The 23,966-nt window shown below is 36.9% G+C and overlaps 1 protein-coding gene across 8 annotated transcripts in view; it reads left to right on the top strand.

The window, feature by feature from the left end:
• Nucleotides 1-23,966, top strand: part of Setdb1 (SET domain bifurcated histone lysine methyltransferase 1) — a 46,354-nt gene that overhangs the window by 6,336 nt on the left and 16,052 nt on the right. For 7 of the 8 annotated variants that reach the window (XM_005331178.5, XM_040287535.2, XM_078027585.1 and 4 more), the window contains 7 exons: nt 14,956-14,990; nt 15,750-15,849; nt 17,484-17,609; nt 17,774-17,975; nt 18,991-19,064; nt 20,777-20,967; nt 22,700-22,829. In XM_005331178.5, the coding sequence (XP_005331235.2) occupies nt 14,956-14,990; nt 15,750-15,849; nt 17,484-17,609; nt 17,774-17,975; nt 18,991-19,064; nt 20,777-20,967; nt 22,700-22,829 (858 nt within the window). Of the gene's footprint in view, nt 1-3,745; nt 3,814-14,955; nt 14,991-15,749; nt 15,850-17,483; nt 17,610-17,773; nt 17,976-18,990; nt 19,065-20,776; nt 20,968-22,699; nt 22,830-23,966 lie in introns of those variants that run through there. The other variant, XM_078027586.1, reaches the window with a different exon arrangement.

Below are 23,966 nucleotides of genomic sequence, written 5' to 3'. Positions count from 1 at the left end.
TATATCCCCAGCCCTAGTTATTTTTTTATCCATGACTTTGAAGACTTATTTGTGTATTCTAGGTCCAATTTTTTTGCCAGGTGTTATAATTTCTCTCAGATGTGACAGTCTTCTCACTAATTTGCTTATTTATTTTTGTGGCTCTGGGGATTGAACTTTGGGCCTTGCACTCACTAAGTAAGTGCTCTACCTCTTAGCTATATCCCCAGCCATTTTCATTTTCTTCTTGTCTTTTGAAGTTGCTATGGTAAAGGTTGAGGATTGTTTATTTTACCTAAGGCTACCTAGGTGTTCCATCCCATTTGTTGGAAATACTGTCCTTTTTATACCTTTGTCAGAAATCTGGGGATATAGCTCAGTTGATAGAGTGCATGCCTTGCATCCTCACATGCGCAAGGCTCTGGATTCAATCCCCAGCACCACAAAAAAAACACCGAAAGAAATAAAGAAATCAATTGATCAGTATAAGACCCTGTTTTTACCTTCTTTTTTTTTTATTTTTTTAAAGTTGTTGGACCTTTATTTTTTATTTATTTGTATGTGGTGTTGAGAATCAAACACACTGCCTCGTGCATGCTAGGCAAGCGCTCTACCACTGAGCCACAACCCCAGCCCCCTGTTTTTACATTCTTTTGTGTCACATTGATTGAAATGTGTAGCAGTATCACACTGCCTTAATAACATTAATTAATTACATTAATTACAACAGCATGTCTTAATTAGCTTTATGGCAAGCATTGGTATCAGTGTAAGTCCCTCATTATTTTTGTATAGCATACATATTCCATCTAAATTTTAAGATGAGCTTGTTTTCTTTTTTTTTTTTTTCCCAACATTTATTTTTTAGTTCTCAGCGGACACAACATCTTTGTTGGTATGTGGTGCTGAGGATCGAACCCGGGCCGCACGCATGCCAGGCGAGCGCCCTACCACTTGAGCCACATCCCCAGCCCTAGATGAGCTTGTTTTCAATGTCTTCTTTTTTTCTTAGAGGCTAGAATTTTTAAAAATGACTCTATTAGGGCTAGGGTTTGGGCTCAGTGGTTAGAGCATTCACCTAGCATGTGCGAGGCCCTAGTTTCGATCCTTAGCACCACATAAAAGTAAGTAAGTAAATAAAATAAAGGTGTGTGTCCAACTACAACTAAAATAAATAAATAAATAGATAAATAAATATATATATTTTAAAAAATGACTATTGATCTAAAGATAAATTTGGGGAATATTGCCTTTTTAACAATATTGGATTCTAATCAGTGAACATGGTATCTCTCTTTTAATTTAGATTTTTAATATCTTTTTTGTTTTTTACATTTTAATTTTTTATTTAGAGACAGGATTTCACTGAATTACTTAGCACCTTGCTAAATTGCTAAGACTGGCTTTGAACTTGCAGGCCTCCTACCTCAGCCTCCTGAGACACTGGGATTACCACTACCAGTGCACCACCACCCTGCTGGGTCTTTAATTTCTTAATTTCTTTTTTGTGGTGCTGGGAATTGAACCCAGGGCCTCATCTGCTGCCTCACTTATGCTGGCCAAGAACTCTGCCACTGAGCCACATTCCCAGCCATAGGTCTTTAATTTTTCTCATCTTGCTTTTTTGAATGAGTTTATCCCTAAGGTTTTTTTTTTTCTTTGCTTGCTTTTTGTTTTTGTTATTTTTTATATTTATATGTGTATGTATGTACTGGGGTTAAACTCCAGTCCTTTTACTTTTTTTATTTTGAGACAGGGTCTTGCTAAGTTGCTGAGGCTGACCTAAAACTTGTGATTTTCCTCCTCATCCTCCTGAGTCACTGGAAAAACACATTTACCACTGCACCCTGCTTTTTTAAATATTGAGACAAAGTCTCTCTCAACTTGATGAGTGTCTTGCTAAGTTGCCTGAGGCTGGTCTCTAACTCTAGATCCTCCTGTCTCAGCCTCGTGAGTCATTCACTATGTCACTCTCAGGCTGGCCGTTGCACCTCTTAGGAAGTTCCTTAGGTTTCAGTTTGTTGAGAATTTTTTTAAAAATATTTTTATTAGTTATTGATAGACTTTTATTTATTTGTTTGTTTGTTTATATGTGTGTTGAGAATTAAACTCAGTGTCTCACATATGCTAGGCAAGCACTCTACCACTGAGCCACAACCCCAGCCTTGATGAGAATTTTTATCATAACTGGATTGGATTTTAGATTTTTGTTAGCTACTTTTCCTCATTCTCATATAACCATAGAGCTTTTGTTCTATTAATAGATTATATTGTAATAAGGTTTTTCTTTTTAATATTAAACCAGCCTTGCATTCCTGGAATAAACTACTCCTGGTCTTGGTCAATAATTCTTTTTATATGTTGCTGAGTTTGTCTAATAATTAGTTAAGATTTTTTTATATTATTCTTGGGGATTCTTGGTTTGTAGTTCTATTGTGGTGTTTTTGTTTGGTTTTGAAATTACTATAATAGGGGCATTTATAAGACAAGTTGGAAATTGTTCTCTCTGACTTTGTATAGAATGTTTCTTTGCTAAGTATTTCATACATTCAGCCCTGAGGCCATTTTGACCTGAATTTTTCTTTAGTACTGAGGATTGAATCTAGGGGTGCTTAACCACTGAGCCACATCCCCAGCCTTTTAAATTTTATTATTTTGAGGCAGGGTCTCGCTAAATTATTGAGACTGACTTTGAACTTGTGATCCTCCTGCCTCAGCTTCCCAACTTGCTGGGATTATAGTTGTACACCACTGTACCCAGCTCTGGCCTGAACATTTTTTGTGTGGAATTTTTTTTTTTTTTTTTTTTAACTGGGATTAAGCCCAGTTTTGATACAGGGTCTCAATGAATTTGCTAAGACTGCCCTTGAACTTAACAATCTTTTTGCGTTGGTCAACCACATCATTGGAATTATAAATGTGTGCCACCTTGCCTGGCACTTTGTGGCAAGATTTTTTAAATAAACGTTACTTTGGAATAATTTAATATTTACAGAAAATTAAAAGGATATTATAACTTTATTTTTTTAAATTTATTTTATAAATTTATTTTTTTAAAATTATTTTTATGTGGTGCTGGAGATCAAACACAGTTCCTCACACATGCTAGACAAATGCTCTACCAACTGAGCTACTTTTTAGAGAGTTGCTGCATACCTTTCATCCAATTTTTTATAGTGTGTTAATATTACTGAAATAACTTTGGTACATTATTTTTATCTAAACTCCAGACTTTATTCACTTTCTGTATTTTTTTCCCTGTTCTATGACTCAATCTAGAATACATCATTGAATTTATTATGGGAAAGTTTATAATTACTAATCCTTTTTTTTTTTTTTTAACTTGATGTGCCTCTACTAGATTTTCTGTTCCTTGTTGTTGGTTTTGGTAATTTGTGACTATAAGATTTTTCTTTTTCATCTAAGTTGTCTAAGTTTTGGTGTAAAATTTTTCATAGTATTCCCTTTGACCCTTTTGGTTCTGTAGGTTTTGTAGTGATGACTCTTTTTCCAATATAATATTGATTATTAAGATATTTTAAAATTTTTTGGTAGTTTAGCTAACATTGATCCATTTTGTTGCATTTCTTTCCATTAAGCATTGCTTTGCTGCATTTCATACTTTTTTTTTTCTGTTGTTGTTGTTGTTTTTTTTTTGGTTTTTTTTTTTTTTTTTTTTGGTGTTAATGGGATAATGGGTATTGAACCCAGGGTTGCTCTACCATTGATCTACAGCCCCATCCCTTTATTTTATTTTATTTTTGAGACATGGACTCACTAAGTTGCCCAGACTGACCTCAAATTTGTGATCTTCCTGACTATCTGGAATTACAGGTGAGAGTCACTGTGCTCAGTTATTTCATACATTTTTATATATTGTCCTTTTCATTTAATTCAGTGTTGTTTTTCATTTCTCTTGTGGTTTTCCTTTGACTGATGGATTACTTAGAAATATATTGTTTGATGGATTACTTAAAAATATATTGTTTGATTTCCAAGTATTTGGGTATTTTCCAGATTTATTTCTTCTTCTTCTTTTTTTTTTTTTTGAGAGAGAGAGGGAGAGAGAGAATTTTTAATATTTATTTTTTAGTTTTCGGCGGACACATCTTTGTTTGTATGTGGTGCTGAGGATCAAACCCAGGCCGCAGGCATGCGAGGCGAGCGTCTCACTGCTTGAGCCACATCCCCAGCCCTTATTTCTTCTTTTAATGTTTAACTTCATTTTATGTGGTCAAAGAACATATTTTGTATGATTTCAGTCCTTTTGAATTTATTAAGATTTTTATTATGTCCAAGCACAGCATATTGTGTATTCTTGAGAATATTCTATGTGTGTTCGAAAAGAATTTGTATTCCACTGCAGTTGGATGGAGTATTCTATAAATATTGATTGGGTTAAGTTGTCTGGTAGGTTGTTCAAATCTTATATGTCGTTAGTGATTTAAAAAACAAAAACAAAAAAAAAATTGTTTTATTTTTAGGTGGACACATTTTTATTTATTTTTTAAAAATATTTTTTAGTTGTCAATGGACCTGTATTTAATTTATTTTTATGTGGTTGTGAGAATCAAACCCAGTGCCTCATACATGCCAGGCAAGTGCTCTACTACTGAGTCACAACCCCAGCCCTCTCTAATGATTTTTTTGTCTACTTATTCAAATAGTTGGAAAGAAACTTGAAATCTTCAACTAAAATTATAAATTATCTGTTTTCTTTGTTTAAGTATGTCGATTTTTGCTTCCTATGTTTTGGACTCCTTTGATGGTTTTATATGTACAATTGCTCATTATTTATTTTCTCTGTCATTATAAAAATAATAAAATGATATCATCTTAAAATATATTATCTCCAGTACTATTCTTGGGTTTTGTTTTTTGACTTTTTTGTTTTGGTACTGGGAATTGAACCCAGAGATGCTTTACCACTGAGCTGCATCCCCAACCCTTTTTTATTTCAAGACAGGGTCTCACTAAGTTGCTGAGGGCATTGCTTAGTTGCTGAGGCCAGATAATTCTTTCTTCTGCTGTTAGTCTGCTGCTTAGCCCCTCTAATAAATGTTTCATTTGAGGTTTTTTTCTTCAACTCTGAAAATTCCATTTGGTTCTTTATTTTTATAGTTTCAGTTTCTCTCAAGATTATTGTTGGGCTAGGGTTGTGGCTCAGTGGTAGAGCGCTCACCTAGCACGTATGAAGCCCTGGGTTCAATCCTCAGCACCACATAAAGGTAAACAAATAAAATAAAGGTGTTGTATTCAACTGCAACTAAAAACTAATATATTTTTTAAAAAGATTATTGTTTACTAAGTAATAGTGTATTTTCCTTTATATCTTTGAACCTAATTTTCTGTATATCTTTGAGCTTCTTTGTAAATCCAATATCTACTAGAGTTGTTTCTTTTGATAGGGTTTTTGTTTTGTTTTAGCGTGTTTTTGTGTGTGTGTGTGTGTGTGTGTAAGTAAACACACACCAGGGATTGAACCCAAGGGTACTTGACCTGAGCTGCATTCTCAGTCCTTTATTTTGAGAAAGGGTCTTGCCAAGTTGCTGAGGCTATCCTCAAACTTGAGATCCTCCTGCTTCAATCCCCTGGGTTAGGAGGATTATAGGCATGCACCAACACACTTAACTGATAAGGATGTGTGTGTTTTTATCTTGTCTTGAATAAAAATCATAGCTTCCTGCTTTGTTTGGTTGGGCTTTTTTTTTTTTTAACATGTTTCATCATTTTTTGTTTAAAAGTTGATATTTTAAATAATGTAAGAACTTTGGTTGTGTTTTCGTTTTTTTTTTTTTTTTTTTAAGAGTTTTCTTCTTTTTCTTTTTAAATTTATTTATTTTTGAGACAGTCTCACTTTGTCATGCTCAGGCTGGCCTCAAACTCCTGAGTTCGAGTGTCTTTCACCCTCAGCCTCCTGTGTAGCTAGCTGGGACTACAGGTGTGTGCCACTACACTCCCCCCAAGTAATTTTTCTGAATTTAAACCATCAAATCTGCCTAGCTGTGAGCAGCTGCTGTTATCTCTGTTCAGTTGTTTTTTGTTTGTTTTTTCCTTGTAATTTATTTTTAGCTTGGTTTCTCAGTATTGACTTAATTTGTTTTAAATAATATTTATTATTTATTTTTTATGTGGTGCTGAGGATCGAACCTAGTGCCTCACATGTTCCTATGCAATGCTTTACCACTGAGTGACAACCCCAGCCCTTCAGTATTGACTTCTTTCTTTTTGCTTTTTTTTTTTTTTCTTCCTAATTTATTTTTTATTTCCAGGGATTGAACCCAGGGGTACTTCACCCACTGAGCAACATCCCCAGTCCTTTTTTATTTTGAGACTGGGTCTTGCTGAATTGCTTAAACTTAAGCTTCCCAAGTTGTTGGGATTACAGGCATGTACCACTACACCCAGTTTGACTTTTTTCTTTTTGTATGATTTAGCTACTAAGTTTATGGGGATGCACTTACATTTACATTTACTGCCCAAATCTCTCTTGGCTTTGTTTTTTTTTAACCAGGTTTTCCTCAGTCTTTGTGCATATACATATTTTAGCAATCAGCCAAGAATATATCAAGAAATTATTTCAGTGTTTCTATATTTTCCAGATCGCCTTGTTAAATTTTTACTGATATGCTGCACATCCTAAACTAGAACTAGTAGCTTGGAACCACTAAAGCAGCTCATTGTCATATCTAGGCCTTTATTAGTAAAGCTACAGTTTTGATTCACTCACCTTGCAGGTAGAGGTGGGTGTTCTCCCCAGAAAGTAGTCTGTAGGCTCCCATCTTTCATTCCAGATGCTTTCGCAGTTTTTCAGAAATGAGTACTTCTCAATTTATTATTTGCCTTTTATGAATTTTTAATGCCCTAAAATGATTGTTTTTGACAATTTTGTCCTCCCTCTTATTTTTTCTTTTTTTGCACTGGGGATTGAACCCAGGGGTGCTCTACCACAGAGCTACATTCCCAACACCCCTCCTCCCTTTTAAAATATTTTTTAGTTGTAGTGGACACAATACCTTTATTTTATTTATTATTTTTATGTGGTGCTGAGGATCAAACCCAGGGCCTTACAGGTGCTAGGCGTGCGTTCTACCGCTGAACCACAACCCAGCCCACCCCCAACCCTTTTTATTTTGTATTCTGAGACAGGGTTTCACTAAGTTTCCTTTAAACTTGTGATCCTTCTGCTTCAGCCTCCCAAGTAGCTGAGGTTATAGGGATGCACTGCACCCAGCTATTTTTGTCTGGTTTCATGCTTTTTTTTTTTTTTTTTTTTTTTAGTCGTTGATAGACCTTTATTTTATTTATTTATTTATTTATATGTGGTGCTGAGAATCGAATCCAGTGCTTCACACATGCCAGGCATGTGCGTTACCAATGAGCCCCAGCCCCTTCATACTTGTTTCTTCATAGGAGTTATCTGCCTTTTCATATTACTATTATCAGAAGTGCCAATGTTTTACCTATATTTTGAACTGTGTAAATGAAATCATATATGCTTCAGACATACTTTATACATTCTTTTTTTTTTTTTTTTTTTTTTAGAGACAGAAGCAGGAGATCATGATGAGTTAACTTTTTTTTTTAAGAGAGAGAGAGAGAATTTTAATATTTATTTTTTAGTTTTCAGTGAACACAACATCTTTGTTTTTTTATGTGGTGCTTAGGATCGAACCCGTGCCGCACGCATGCCAGGCAAGCTTGCTACCGCTTGAGCCACATCCCCAGCGCTTTATACATTTTCAAGTGGCTTCTCTTCAGCATCATGTTGATGTGTAATGCTTAAATTTACTTGTTTATCGTAATATGATAGTCCATTGTAATGAATGTGCCACAACTTATTTTTTACTGACAACAGACGTTGATTTAAGTTTTTTAAAATTAAAAACAATATGCTTTAAATATTTATGTATGTGTCTCTCATTGAACATTTGCAAATCTTTTAGGATATACTAATTTTAAGGATATGGTAATCTCAATTAATGGCCACCAATGGTTTTACCAGTTTATACAACCAATGCATGACAGTCTACCTGTTACTCCATATCCTTGGTAACACTTTGTTTTTTAAATATCACTTCCTAGGCTACTAATAAACCCAGGGCCTACATATGCTAGGCAAGAGCTCTACTTCTAAGCATTACTTCTAGACTTCATTCTCTTAATGGTTGTCTTTTGATTCATAAGAAAGTTTTGGGGGCTGGGGATATAGTTCATTTGGTACAGTGCTTTCCTTGTATGCATAAGGCCCTGGATTCAATCCCAACATCACACACACACAAAAAACAGTTTTTGTGGGGAGTGTCTGGGGAGGATTGAACCCAAGAGTGCTTAGCCACTGAGCTATATCCCCAGCCCTTTTTTATTTTTTGAGACAGGGTCTCACTAAGTTGCTTAGGGCCTTGCTAAGTTGCTGAAGCTGGCTTTTAACTCGTGATCCTCCTACGTCAGCGTCCTGAGCCACTGAAATTATAGGTGTGTGCCACCACACCTGGTGACTCATGGAAAATCTTTATGTTCTAATTAATCATTTGCAGTTAAGTTGCAGCTGTCACTCCCAGGTTATGGTTTATCTTCACCTGATGTTATGTTTTGATAAGTAGAAATTGTAATGATTTTACAGTTATTGGTTTTGTTTCTTAAATTATCTTTCTTGCCCTGAAGCTATGAAGATCATGTTTTATATTACCTTTTGATAGTTTCATTGTTTTGGCTTTCAATTTATTTTGTTTTATTTGTTTGTTTATTTTTGGTATTAGGGATCAAACACAGGGCTTCATGTTTGCTAGGTAGACACTCTGTACCAAGGTATATCCACAGCCTTGGCTTTCAATTTAAGTCTATAACTGGATTTTTTTGTTTTGTTTTGTTTTGTTTGTTTTCAGCCGTCACAACATCTTTGTTTGTATATGGTGCTGAGGATCGAACCCGGGCCGCACGCATGCCAGGGCGAGCATGCTACCGCTTGAGCCACATCCCCAGCCCTGGATTGAGTTTTTTTTTTTTTTATATACTGGGGATTGAACCCAGGGGTCTTTCAAAGTTCCTTAAGTCCTCACTAAGATGCTGGGGTTAGCTTTGAATTTATGATCCTCCTGTCCCTGTTTCTTGAGTCACTAGAATTATAGGGATTTGCTTTTTATATAGTATTGGAGGTAAAAATCCAACTTCTTTTTTTTTCATGTGGTTGTTTTCAGCACTGTTCCCTTATTGATTTACATCACTTGCTCTGTCATAAACTGTTTCCATATGTATATATCACACACACACACACACACACACGTATATATACACATTTCTGAACTTTTTTTTTTTTTTTAACTCTGTCATTCATGTAGGGTTTTTTTTTGGTTGTTGTTGTTACTAGAGATTGAATCCGGGGTGCTTAACCACTGAGCCACATCCCAGCCCTTTTATTTATTTATTTATTTGTTTGTTTTCTTGTGAAAGATACCAGGGATTAAACTCAGGGACACTCAACATCCCCAGCCATATTTTGTATTTTATTTAGATACAGGGTCTCACTGAATTGCGCACCTCACAGTTGCTGAGGCTGGCTTTGAACTCAAAATCCTCCTATCTCAGCCTCCCAAGATGTTGGGATTACAAGTGTACACGACTGTACCTGGCTCCTTTTTATATTTTATTTTGAAACAGGGCCTTGCTAGATTGCTGAGTCTACCTTTGAACTTGCAATCCTTCTGCCTCAGCCTCCAGAGTCACTAGGATTACAGGCATGTTCCATCATGCCCAGCTAATTTTTAGTTTTGAGATATGGTCTAAATTGCTTGAGGCTGGCTATGGAATTTATTGTGGTCCTGCCTCGTCCTCTTTTTTTTTTTTTTTTTTTTTTTTTTTTGTAGTTCGACACATTATCTTTATTTTATTTTTATGTGGTGCTGAGGATCGAACCCAGGGCCTTGCAAGTGCTAGATGAGCAGTCTATCACTGAGCCACAATCCCAGTTCTTGCCTCAGCCTCTTGACTATCATGTGCCATCTACCCCACTTGTATGCTATCTTTTTTTAGAGAATTTTTTTTTTTAATATTTACTTTTTAGTTTTCGGCAGACACAACATCTTTGTTTCTATGTGGTGCTGAGGATCGAACCTGGGCCGCACACATGCCAGGTGAGGGCGCTACCACTTGAGCCACATCCCCAGCCCTGTATGCTATTTTTATCAGTGTAAATTTTTATATTTTTGTGAATTTTTATCTTAGGTCCATTAACTTTGTCATTGTGAAGGCCTTGGCTCTTTTTTTTTCTGATACCGGGGATTGAAATCAGGAGCCCTGGGCAGTGGTAGAGTGCTTGCCTTGCATGTGTGAGGCACTGGGTTCCATCTTTGGCACTGCATATAACAATAAATAAAGATATTGTGTCCATTTATAACAACAAAATTTTTAAAAAAATCAAGAATTCTTTACCACTGAGGTATATCTCTAACCCTCCACTTTTTTTTTCCAAGGTTGGACTCAAACTCGAGATTCACCTGCCTTAACCTGGGGTTATAGTTCAGTGATAGAGTGCTTGCCTAGCATGCCCATTGCCCTGAGTTTAGTCCTCAGCACTGCAAAAATATAAGTAGGGTTACAGAAATAATTCATTAATAAATGGTTATTATTATAGTTAAGATATATAGTGAAAACCCCAAATTCTGTAGATCAGCACTTGTTTAGTACCTTATACAGAGGTAAGCACTCTTACCCATTTATTATGTTTCTTTCCAGACCTTTTATGTATATATCTCTACATTGCATAGAATTGTTATTGAAAAAGCTTCTGTGATAATGCTTTTAAAAAATAATGTAGTTCTTGATTTCTTTTTTTTTTTTTTTTTTAGTTGTTGATAGACCTTTATTTATTTATATGCAGTATTGAGAATTGAACCCAATGCCTCACACATGCCAGGCAAGCGCACTACCACTGAGCCCCAGCCCTAGCCCTGATTTTTTTTAAATTTGTTATGTATGACAGCAGGATGTATTACAATTCTCATTACACATAAAGAGCACAATTTTTCATATCTTTGGTTGTACACAAAGTAGAGTCGCACCATTCCTGTCTTTATACATGTATTTATGGTAATGATGTCCGTATCATTTCACCATCTTTCCTACCCCCATGCTCCCTTCCATCCCTTCCCTCCCCTTTGCTCTATCTAGAGTTCATCTAATCCTTCCATCCCCCTCCCCAGCCACATTATGAATCAGCATTTGTAAATAAGAGATCACATTTGGCATTTGGTTTTTTGGGATTGGCTGACTTCACTTAGCATTATATTCTCCAACTCCATCCATTTGCCTGCAAATGCCATGATTTTATTCTCTTTTAGAGCTGAATAATACTCCACTGAGTATATATACCACATTTTCTTTATCCATTAATCTATTGAAGGGCATCTAGGTTGGTTCCACAGCTCTTGTGAATCTATTGAAGGCCATCTAGGTTGGTTCCACAGCTCTTGTGAATCTATTGAAGGCCATCTAGGTTGGTTCCACAGCTCTTGTGAATTGTTCTGCTTTAAACATTGATGTGGCTGTGTCCCTGTAGTATGCTGTTTTTAAATCCTTTGAGTGTAGACCAGGAATAGGATAGCTGGGTCAAATGGTGATTCCATTTCCAGTTTTCCAAGTATTCTTCATACTGCTTCCCACATCGGCTGCACTAATTTGCAGTCCTACCAGCAGTGTATGGGTATACCTTTTTCCCCACATCCTCACCAACACTTGTTTCTATTCTTCATAGCTGCTATTCTGACTGGAGTGAAATGAAATCTTAGAGTAGTTTTGATTTGCATTTCTCTAATTGCTAGAGATGTTGAACATTTTTTCTATGTTGGTTGATTAATTGTATATATTCTTCTGAGAAGTGTCTGTTCAGTTCCTTGCTCATTTATTGATTGGGTTATTTGTATTTTGGTGTTAAGATTTTTGAGTTCTTTATATGTCCCAGAGATTAGTACTCTATATGATGTGCATGTGGTAAAAATTTGTTCCCAAAATGTAGGCTCTTTGTTCACCTCACAGATTGTTTCTTTTGCTGAGATGAATACATTCCATTTATTGATTCTTTTTCTTTAAAAAAAATATTTATTTTTTTAGTTGGAGTTGGACATAATATCTTTATTTTATTTATTTATTTTTATGTGGTACTGAGGATCAAACCCAGAGCTTCGCATGTGCTTGGCAAGTGCTCTACTGCTGAGCCACAACTCCAGTCCCCCATTTATTGATTCTTGATTTTAATTCCTGTGCTATAGGAGTCTTATTAAGGAAGTTGGGGCCTAATCCAACATGATGGATATTTGGGCCTACTTTTTCTTCAGATAGACGCAGTGTCTGGTTTAATTCCTAGGTCCTTTATCCAAATTGAATTGAGTTTTGTGCACGGTGAGAGATAGGGGTTTAATTTCATTTTGTTGCATATGGACTTCCAGTTTTCCCAGCACAATTGGTTGAAGAAACTATTTTTTCTCCAATGTACATTTTTGGTGCCTTTGTCTAATATAAGATAATTGTTATTATGTGGGTTAGTCCCTGTGTCCTCTATTCTGTACCATTGGTCTACCAGTCTGTTTTGGTGCCAATGCCATACTGTTTTTGTTACTGTTGGTCTGTAGTATAGTTTAAGGTGTGGTATAGTGATGCCCCCTGCTTCACTCTCCTTACTAAGGATTGCTTTAGCAATTCTGGGTCTCTTATCTTATCAGAAGAATTTCATGACTGCTTTTTCTATTTTCTATGAGGAATGTCATTGGGATTTTGATTGGAATTGTATAATGCTTTTGGTGGTATGGTCATTTTGACAATATTAATTCTGCCTTTCTAACAACAAGGGAGATCTTTCTTCTGAGGTCTTCTTTAATTTCTTTTTTTAGCATTCTGTATTTTTTTGTTGTAGAGGTCTTTCACCTCTTTCCTTACGTTGATTCCCCAAGTTTGGTTTTTGTTTTTTGTTGTTTTGTTTTTGAGGCTATTGTAAATGGGGTAGTTTTCCTCATTTCTTTCTCAGAAGATATGTCACTGATAAACAGAAATGCCTTTGATTTATGGGTGTTGATTTTATATCCTGCTACTTTGATGAATTCATTTACTAGTTCTAGAAGTTTTCTGGTGGAAATTTGGGTCTTCCAGGTATAGAATCATCTTCGGCAAGTAGTGCTAATTTGAATTCTTCTTTTCCTGTCTGTATCCCATTAATTTCTTTCGTCTAATGCTCTGGCCATGTCTTAAGAACTATGTTAATTAGAAGTGGTGAAAGAGGGGGGGCATCCTGTCTTTTTCCAGTTTTTAGAGGGAATGCTTTCAATTTTTCTCCATTTAGAATGATGTTGGCCTGGGGCTTAGCATAGAAAGCTTTTACGATGTTGAGATATGTTCCTGTTGTCCCTTGTTTTTCTAGTGTTTTGAACATGAGGAAGTGCTGTGTTTTGTCGAATGTGTTTTCTGCATCTATTGAGGTGATCATATGGTTCTTATCTTTAAAGTCTATTGATGTGATGAATTATATTTATTGATTTCCATATGTTGACCAACCTTGAGTCCCTGGGATGACCCCAACTTGATCGTGATGCACTATCTTTTTGATGTGTTTTTGTATTTGATTTGCCAGAACTTTATTGAGAATTTTTGCTTCTGTGTTCATTAGAGATATTAGTCTGAAGTTTTCTTTCTTTGATGTGTCTTTGTCTGGTTTTGTAATCAGGGTGATATTAGCCTCATAGAATAAGTTTTGAAGTACTGCCCCTTTTTCTATTTCATGAAATAATTTGAAGAATATTGGTATTAATTATTCTTTAAAGGTCTTGTAGAACTCAGCTGTGAATCTCTCCTGTCCTGGGCTTTTCTTGGTTGATAGGCTTCTGATGACGTCTTCTATTTTATCACTTGAATTGATCTGTTTAAGATGTGGATATCATGTTGATTCATTTTGGGTAAATCATATGATTCTAGAAATTTGTCTATGCCTTTGATATTTTCTATTTTATTGGAGTACAAATTTTCAAAATAATTTCTAATTGTCTTTTATATTTCTATAGTGTTTGTTGTGATATTTCCTTTTTCATCATGTATGTTAGTAATTTGAGTTTTCTCTCCTTCTCTTCATTAGCATGGTTCAGGGTTTGTCAATTTTATTTATTTTTTCAAGGAACCAACTTTTTGTTTTTTCAGTTTTTTCAATTGTTTCTTTTGTTTTAATTTCATTGATTTCAGCTCTGAATTTAATTATTTCCCATCTTCCACTGCTTTTGGTGTTTTTTTTTCCTTCTTTTTCTAGGGCTTTGTGATATGATGTTAGGTCATTTATTTGTTGACTTTTTTTTTTTGAGGAATGAACTCCATGCAATGAACTTTCCTCTAGTACTGCCTTCATAGTGTTCCAGAGATTTCAATACATTGTATCAGTGTTCTCATTCACCTCTAAGAATTTTTTAATCTCTTCCTTGATGTCTTTTCCAACCCATTGTTCATTTAGTAACATATTATTTAGTCTCCAGGTGTTGGAGTAGTTCTTGATTTCTTAGAAATTTCTGTTCATTAATCTTTCTCTTCTTTTTTTGGTACCTGGGATTGAACTCAGGGGCATTTGACTACTGAGCCACATGCCAAGCCCTATTTTGTATTTTATTTAGAGACAAGGTCCGAGTTGCTTGGCACCTCACCATTGCTGAGTCTGACTTTTTTTTTTTTTTTTTAAAGAGAGAGTGAGAAACAGAATTTTTTTAATATTTATTTTTTAGTTTTCAGCAGACACAACATCTTTGTTTGTATGTGGTGCTGAGGATTGAACCCCGGCTGCACGCATGCCAGGCGAGTGCGCTACCGCTAGAGCCATATCCCCAGCCCTGAGGCTGACTTTGAACTCGTGATCCTCCTGTCTCTAATCTCCTGAGCCTCTGGGATTACAAGTGTGTACCATTGCACCTGGCTTCATAAGTTTCTTATACTTAGTAGAGTTCTTCTCTTCCATAGGTGATGCGGGCAGCAGAACTCCAAAAGACCAGAAGGTGAGTTGGGGTAGGTGGGAGACAGTTGAGAGATATGAATTTAAAAATGGGAGCTAGGTTGGGGTGTAGCTCTAAGGTAGACTATTTGCCTTATATACACAGGGCCTTCAATTCAGTTCCCAGCACTACAAAAGAAAAGAAGTGAAATTTATGGCCTGAGCAGTTTACCTGTCAACATATTCATCCTGTAATTTGCGTTGAGGGCTATAGTCCTCTAATAGATTTCATAAGAATGCAAAAGAACATTACCAAGAAATGCTATCTGCTGAGTGCTTTATGAAAGTGAAATGTAACAGGATCCTGCTTGGGGAGATTATCAAGAAACGCTTTCTAAAGTCGACTTCTAAATTAGGTTTATAAGAATGGGAAATTTTTGTTTGATATGGTAACTAGGAAGTTCCAAATATAACTCATTTTGTTTTAGGAAATATTCTTTTATTTTTTTTTAAATTTTTTTTAGATGTTGATGAACGTGTATTTTATTCATTTATTTATATGCGATGCTGAGAATCAAACCCAGTGCTTCACACATGCTAGGCAAGCATCCTACCACTGAGCCACAACCCCAGCCCTGAAAGATATTATTTCTTATTCTCAAGTTTCTTTCTTTCTGTCTCTCTTTCTCTTTCTTCTTTTTTAAACTTGTTGCAGTGTTGGGTCTTGAACCCAGGATCTTTTATATGTTAGGCAGACACTCAACCACTGAGCTACATCCCCATTTCTCTCAAGTTATTTCTAACCTGATCTGCTTCCTTACAGCTCCGTGAGGCTATGGCCGCCTTAAGAAAATCAGCACAAGATGTCCAGAAGTTCATGGATGCTGTCAATAAGAAGAGCAGTTCCCAGGATTTACATAAAGGTTAGAGTCGAGGAATATCTGGGTAGAGGTGGGAGGTGAATTATTACAAAGATTTCTTGGATAATCTTTTCCACTTCTTTGGGCTTCTTTTACCACCATAAGTAGGCTGTCTATGGTGAATGTTAGGATTATTAGTTATTTTGTTTTAATTGTTGTCTGCTTCCACCTTTTTAAAATTTTTTAGTATTTATTATTTAGTTGTAGTTGGACCCAATGCCTTTATTTTACCAGCCACAACCCCTGCTACCACCTTTTGTCTACTGATTGTGATATACCAGTCTCGTTATCCTTACAAGTTGTCAGATCCCAATTTTACTGATGCTGAGTTTCCAGTGTGTCATGTTTTATCTTAGCACTTATTAGCTGTCTACATTTAGATTGTTCCCATGTTCTTGAGTACTTTTTCCAGTTGGAGATTAGTGGGGAGAAATAACTTGAACTATTATCAAAAGTTCTGCAGCAGGGCTGGGGTTGTGGCTGAGTGGTAGAGTGCTTGCCTAGCACATGTAGGGCACTGGGTTCAATCCTCAGCACTACATTAAAAAAATAAATAAATAAAGATTGTGTGTCTGGGCTGGGGCTATAGCTCAGTGGCAGAGCGCTTGCTTGCACGTGTGAGGTGCTGGGTTCAATCCTTAGCACCACATAAAAATAAATAAAATAAAGGCATTCTGTCCACCTACAACTATAAAGAGAATTAAAAAAACAAAAAAGATATTGTGTGTCCACCTACAACTAAAAAATAAATATTTTAAAAAAATAAGTTCTGGGCTGGGATTGTGGCTCAGCAGTAGAGTGCTCGCCTAACACAGGCGGGATCCAGGTTCAATTCTCAGCACCACATAAAAATTAAGGCATTGTATTGTGTCCATCTATACCTAAAATATAAATATTTTAAAAAATAAAATAAAATATAAGTTTTGAGGCCAAGTTTTTTAGAAAGGGAAAAAAGTTTTACTGCATTTGAGTGGTAGTTACTATTGTTGTTAATAAGGAGTTGGAGTGGGCATGGTAGTGCGTGCCTGTAATCCCAGTGACTCAAGAGGCTAAGTGACTCAGGAGGGTTGCAAGTTCAAAGCCAGCCTCAGCAATTTAACAAGACCCTAAGCAAATTAGTGAGACCCTGTATATTATATAAAAAGGGCTGGGGATGTGGTTCATTGGCTAAGCATCCCTGGGTTCGATCCCCAATACCAAAAAAAAAAGTAGTTGAAAACATTGGGTTGAAGTGACATGTATATGAATTACATTGTAAACTTCAGTTCTTCAAGTTTCTCCTGTTAGCATATCTATGTTTTGTGTTTTTGCCTTTGGCCAAGTATAAAGAAAAGATGGCTAAGGATCACCCAGACAGGGTGGCATGTACCTATAATTCTAGCTACTTGGGAGGCTGAGGCAAGAGGATAGCAAGATGTTGTCTCAAAATAATAACAAGGGCAGGATTTTAGCTCTGTGGTAGAGCACTTGCTTGGCAGGCATGAGGTCTTGGGTTCACTCCCCAGTACTGGGGGAGAGAGTATTCAAGGATCAAAGATTACCTCAGTTTTCCTGATACATGTACTGCCCTCTTTACCTTTCTATTTTCTGCCAACCTGTGGCACAACTCTTTAGAACAATTTTGCTTTCCTCCATAGGAACCTTGAGTCAGATGTCTGGAGAACTGAGCAAAGACGGAGACCTGGTAGTCAGCATGCGGATTCTTGGCAAGAAGAGAACTAAGACGTGGCACAAAGGCACCCTTATCGCCATACAGACAGTTGGTATGTTCAAGCTAGAGAAAGCGCTTATGAAAGGCAACCTGTAGGTCTACTATGAATTGTTTCTTTTTCCCCACAGCCTTTGTTATTGTCTTTCACATGGCAAGCAGGGAGGGCTTACTTAGGAATGACAGTTTTTTACAATTTTGTCTTTTTCTTTTACTCAGGGCCAGGGAAGAAATACAAGGTGAAATTTGACAACAAAGGAAAGAGTCTGCTTTCAGGGAACCATATTGCTTATGATTACCACCCTCCTGCTGACAAATTATATGTGGGTAGTCGAGTGGTGGCCAAATACAAAGATGGGAATCAGGTCTGGCTCTATGCTGGCATTGTGGCTGAGACACCAAATGTCAAAAACAAGCTCAGGTACATGGAAGGGGGACTGGAAAAGGGGGAGCATAGTGTCTGCCTATTTACGTCATAGTCCAGTTTTCACAATTGGGTTTTGTGTGAGGTCTGATAACCCTCTGTCTCTCTTTGCTATATGGGTGATTCTTTCTATGGTCTCTTTTTTCCACCTCCCCTTTTCTTTTTTTAAGGGGAAAACTAGGAGAATAATCAAGATGCATTAATGAGGGCTGGAATTGTGGCTCAGTGGTAGAGCACTTGCCTGGCATGATTAAGGCACTAGGTGTGATCCTCAGCACCATGTAAAAAATATTTAAATAAATAAATACAAAAGTATTGTGTCCATCTACCAAAAAAAAAAAAGATGGATTAATGAGCTAGGTGTAGTGGCTTATGCCTATACTCCCAGCTACTTGGGAGGCTGAGGCAGAGAATCCCAAGTTTAAGCCCTGCCTAGTCAACTTAATGAGACCCTTTTTTAAAAGAAAAATGACTAAGGTTGTAACTCATTGATACAATTCTTGTTTAGCCTGTGTAAAACCTGAGTTCAATCAATGGTGTCACACAAAGGGGGCAAAAAAAAAGATCAGCTAGTGTGATTAAGGGAATAGAGAATTCATATAGAAGGAAGGAATGCAGAATAAATCATTGGCAGCATAGGAATATTCCAGAAGAACAAGAATAAATTGTTATTATTATTAATTTATTTTTTAGTTGTAGTTGGACACGAAACCTTTATTTCACTTGTTTATTTTTTTTATGTGGTACTGAGCATTGAACCCAGGGTCTCACACATGTGAGGCGAGTGCTCTACCACTGAGCCATAACCCCAGCCCAAAGAATAAATTATTTTTTAAAAAGGAATATGTTGGTTAGATTAAGGGAAAATTCTTAATTGGTATGGGGAATAGAATGGAATTGCTTCCATTGAGTGAGTCCTATTGTGATTCAGAGGTGATCTATGAAAAAGTAATCTGTAATTTGTGTTAAATATAATAACCCTCCCTCTCTATTAATCACCCTTCCCTTACAGGTTTCTTATTTTCTTTGATGATGGCTACGCTTCCTATGTCACACAGTCAGAACTCTATCCCATTTGCCGGCCATGTGAGTATCCTCCATTCTTCTTTACCTATATCAGTTTTTTTTTTTTTTTTTTTTTTCCTATCTTGTATTTCTTATCAAGATGCCTGAGTGGAAAGCTTTATTGTTTTGGGGTCTCCATAAGTTTGGTTGATGTGGCTCATAAGTACAGTTTTATTATCCATTTCTATGCCTGGGTCTTTGTAGCCAGAGTAAGACATTAGAAGATCATAATTGGTGCTGGGGCCTCAGTTCAGACACAGTGACAGAGTACTTACCTAGTATATGTGAGGTACTGGGTTCAATCCTTAGCACCTCCTAAAAATAAATAACTAAAGGCATGCTGTCCATCTACAACTACAAAAAAATACTAAAAAAAAAAATTTAAAGCCAGGTGTGGTGGCGCACACAGGTAGTCCCAGCGCTCTGAAGGCTAAGGCAGGAGGATCATGAGTTCAAAGCCAACCTCAGCAAAGTCGAGATGCTAAGCATCGCAGTTAGACCCTGTCTCTAAATAAAGTACAAAATAGGAACGAGCATGTGACTCAGTGGTCGAGTGCCCCTGAGTTCAATCCTTGGAACCAAAAAAAAAAAAATCATAACTGGATAAACTGCTCTTATAATAGGTGTTTAAGTAACTGATATTTGAAAAGATGTTCTTTCCTAGTCTCATGTTTGACCTAACATTTGTACAAATAGAGACTGTCAGATGGAGCTTTCATGGTCCTCTGTACTTGATTCTCTGGCTTGGGTACAGACTCCTACAGAAGTGACTATTTTTGATTGCAGAGGAATCAACTAACACTACTGAGTTTCTACATAATATGGCAGTAAAACACATTGAGATTCCTTTAAAAATTTAATACAGGGCTGGGGTTGTAGCTCAGTGGTAGAGTGCTTATCTTGCATGCTTGAAGCACTGGGTTCAATCCTCAGTACCACATAAAAATAAAAAAAATATATTATGTCGAATTACAACTAAAAAAAAGGTTGTTAAAAAATTTTAATACAGAAAGCAGGTGTGGTGGAATATGACTATAATCCCAATTACTTGGGAGGTTGACACAGGACACTTACAAGCTTGAGGCCAGCCTCAGCAATTTTGTGAGGGCTTAAGCAACTTAGTGAAACCCTTTCTCAAAATAAAAAGGGCTAGGGATGTGGCATGGTGGTTAGTACCCCTGGGTTCAATTCCTGGTATTAAAAATTTAAAAATAAACACAAAGGAATTTTATTTGGTTATAAAGACAAATGAAATTTTTAAAAAATTTAATATGGCTGGGTATGGTGGCTCATACCTGTAATTCCAGCTACTTGGGAGGCTAAGGCAGGAGATTGCAAGCTTGGCACTAGCTTTGGGAAATTAGCAAAACCCTGTCTAAAAAAAATAAAAAGGAGGCTGGAGTTGTAGCTAATGGTAGAGTGCTTGCCTCACACATGTAAGGCACATGTGTGGCTCAGCGGTTTGATCCTCAACACCACATAAAAATAAGTTAAATAAGGGTATTGTGTCCATCTACAACTAAAAGGAATTTTTAAAAATAAAAGGGCTGGGGATGTAGCTAAGAGGTAGAACACCACTGGATTCAATCCCTACTATGGCATTGGGCGGGGGTGGATTTAATGAGTAAGAAGGAAAATGTTTTTAATTTCATGATATCACCTGATTTTTGTTTTTTCCCCTATCAAGTCATATCCTACTACCTTCTCTCAGCTCTGTTTCTTCCTTGTGACAGTGAAAAAGACTTGGGAGGACATTGAAGACATCTCCTGCCGAGACTTCATAGAGGAGTATATCACTGCTTACCCCAACCGACCCATGGTGCTGCTTAAGAGCGGCCAGCTTATCAAGACCGAGTGGGAAGGCACATGGTGGAAGTCCCGAGTTGAGGAGGTGGATGGCAGCCTAGTCAGGATCCTCTTCCTGGTACTGTTTTTGTAAAATTGGAGGCAGTTTTCAGGGTGGGATTGGGCGATGGAGGCATATGAGGCAGTAATGAGGACCTGGGGATGTAGAGTGGTAGAGTACTTGGGTTTAATCCTCAGAAGCACATACACAAGGGAAAAAAAGACAACAATGAGAATGACTTCATATCTGTAGTTTTCCTCTTTCTTATCTTCAATCTTTGCTTTGTCCTTTTATTTTTGTCCTCCTTTTTCTTTTTTTTTTTTTTTTTTTAAAGATAGAGTGAGAGAGAGGGGAGAGAGAGAGAGAATTTTTTTTTTTTTTTTAATATTTATTTTTTAGTTCTCGGCGGACACAACATCTTTGTTGGTATGTGGTGCTGAGGATCGAACCCGGGCCGCACGCATGCCAGGCGAGCGCGCTACTGCTTGAGCCACATCCCCAGCCCTTGTCCTCCTTTTTCTTCCTTTAGAAATAGATATAAAAATAAGGGGCTAGGGTTGTGGCTCAGCAGTAGAGTGCTCACCTAGCACATGCGAGGCCCTAGATTGGATCCCCAGCACCACGTAAAAATAAAGTAAAGGTATTGTGTCCAACTACAACTGAATAAACAAAATATTTAAATAAATAAATAAAATAAAGGTATTGTGTCAAACTACAACTAAAACAATATAAAATAAATGAATAAATAAGTTCCCTGAATTTAATCATGACACTAATCTGTATGGTTTTGATTTTTTTTTTCCCTCTAAGAGTATTCTTACTATGTAGAGGTACAAAGAAGGCAGCCCTTTTCATTTTTTCCAAGATTATGGTTTTTGAACAGTAATGGGATAAAGAACTGAAGGAATTAGAGGTTTTGGTGATCTTGTAAAGCTCAGTTGAACTTCTCTCTTATGTAACCATCCTCCTGTTCTCTTTTCCCTTGTCACCCCACTTCCTAGAATTAATGTTCTTCTCTGCTTTATTTCAACCCTTTTATTCTGACACTTTATGATCTTTGTCACACTTTTTATACTCTGTGTAGACATCTGTCTCTTGTGTAAATTTTTTTTTGGCATGTGGGTGGTGAGGGAGATTAGGCCTTGCTATATTGCCCAGGCTTATCTTGAAGTCCTGGACTCAAGCAATCAAGCAATCTTTCTACCTCAGCCTCCCAAATAGCTGGGACAGGTGTTCATGCCACTGTGCTAGTGTTCTCCTGTAATTTCTTTTTTTAATTTCTTTTTTATTTTTTTATTTTCTTTAGTTGTAGTTGGACACAACACCTTTATTTCACTTATTCATTCATTTTTTTTTCTTTTTTTTTTTAATATTTATTTTTTAGTTTTTCGGCAGACACAACATCTTTGTATGTGGTGCTGAGGATCGAACCCAGGACGCATGCATGCCAGTTGAGTGCACCACCGCTTGAGCCACATCCCCAGCCCCTCACTTATTTATTTATTTACTTTTTTTTATGTGGTGCTGAGGATCGAACCCACAGTCTCGCACGTGCAAGGCAAGCGCTCTACCGCTGAGCCACAACCTCAGCCCCCTCCTATAATTTCTTAAACATAGATTGTGGTGGTGTTTATATTCCTGATACCTATCATGGAGCCTGGCACATAAATGTATTGAATGGATAAGGAGTTCAGGGCTCATCAGAGAGATTTCTCAGGGGTGGCATATGGTATTTATTCTGCACAAATGAAAGGAAAGATTTTTAATCTTTAACCCATTTCACCCTGCTCTCCTTTTCTCCTGTCCCTAGGATGACAAAAGATGTGAGTGGATCTATCGAGGTTCTACACGGCTGGAGCCCATGTTCAGCATGAAAACGTCTTCAGCTTCTGCACTGGAGAAGAAGCAAGGGGGACAGCTCAGAACACGTCCAAATATGGGTATGTCATAAAGATTTGTGGGGGAGGGAAGTAAGAGAACAGATTATATACAGTAGCTATTCTTTGTTTACCAGGATGACACTGCTGACTCATTGTTACTTCTAGTGATGGATTTGTGGTGTTGTCTGCATTGCTATGCCCTTTATTTGTTCTAAACAACCACATAAAAATGTAGAACAGGGCTGGGCATGTGGCTCAAGCGGCATGCGTACGGCCTGGGTTCAATCCTCAGCACCACATACAAAGATATTGTGTCTGCCGAAAACTGGAAAATAAATATTTAAAGAAAAAAAAATGTGGAACACCTGGCTTAGGTTAGGTAGTGGTTGGTAGTTAACTCCTTTATCTATATGGAAATTGTCGGTTTCTGTGTTATAAAAGTTTTGTTTGTTTTTTTTTTTTAAGCCCAGACTGGTTTTCATTTTCAGGTTTTATATTTTTCATACTTTCTGATTGATTTTTTTTTTCCATCAACATTAGTTGATCGAAGAGTGCATTTTTCAAATTCACAAAAATCTAACATAATTAATGGGGTGAGTTGACTGGGGCAGGAAGAAAATTATTGTTTCAATCAAATGCAAGCTGAGCACAGTGGCACATGTCTATAATCCTAGCGGCTCGGGAGGTTGAGACAGGAGGATCGCAAGTTCAAAGCCAGCATCAGCAATGGCGAGGTGCTAAGCAACTCAGTGAGACTCTGTCTCTAAATAAAATAAAATAGGCTAGGGATTTGCCTCAGTGGCTAAATGCCCCTGAGTTCAATCCCTGTACCACCCTGCCCTTGCCCCCCAAAAAAAATCAAATGGGGATGTTAAGAGTTCCCCTTCATAAATAAATAAATAATAGGAACTGGTGATCCTAGCATTTAATCTTCTTTTTTTTTTTTTTGTACTCTGAGTGCTTAACCACTGAGTCCCAGCCACTTTTTTTTTTTTTTTTAATTATATTTTTAGATACGGTCTCACTAAATTTGCTTAGGGCCTCACCAAGTTCTAGAGGCTGGCCTCAAACTTGTGAGCCTCCTGCTTTAACTTATAAATTGCTGGAATTATAGGTATGTGCCACCATACAGGGCTCCAGATCTTTCTGTTACTGTTTTTAGTACTCTATAAATTGAGGATCAGGTATATGAGTGAA

Source organism: Ictidomys tridecemlineatus, chromosome 11 (assembly GCF_052094955.1).
Source record: "Ictidomys tridecemlineatus isolate mIctTri1 chromosome 11, mIctTri1.hap1, whole genome shotgun sequence".
NCBI lineage: Eukaryota > Metazoa > Chordata > Mammalia > Rodentia > Sciuridae > Ictidomys > Ictidomys tridecemlineatus.
Note: the sequence above shows the minus strand (reverse complement) of the source record. Positions and strands in the feature narration are given on the sequence as shown.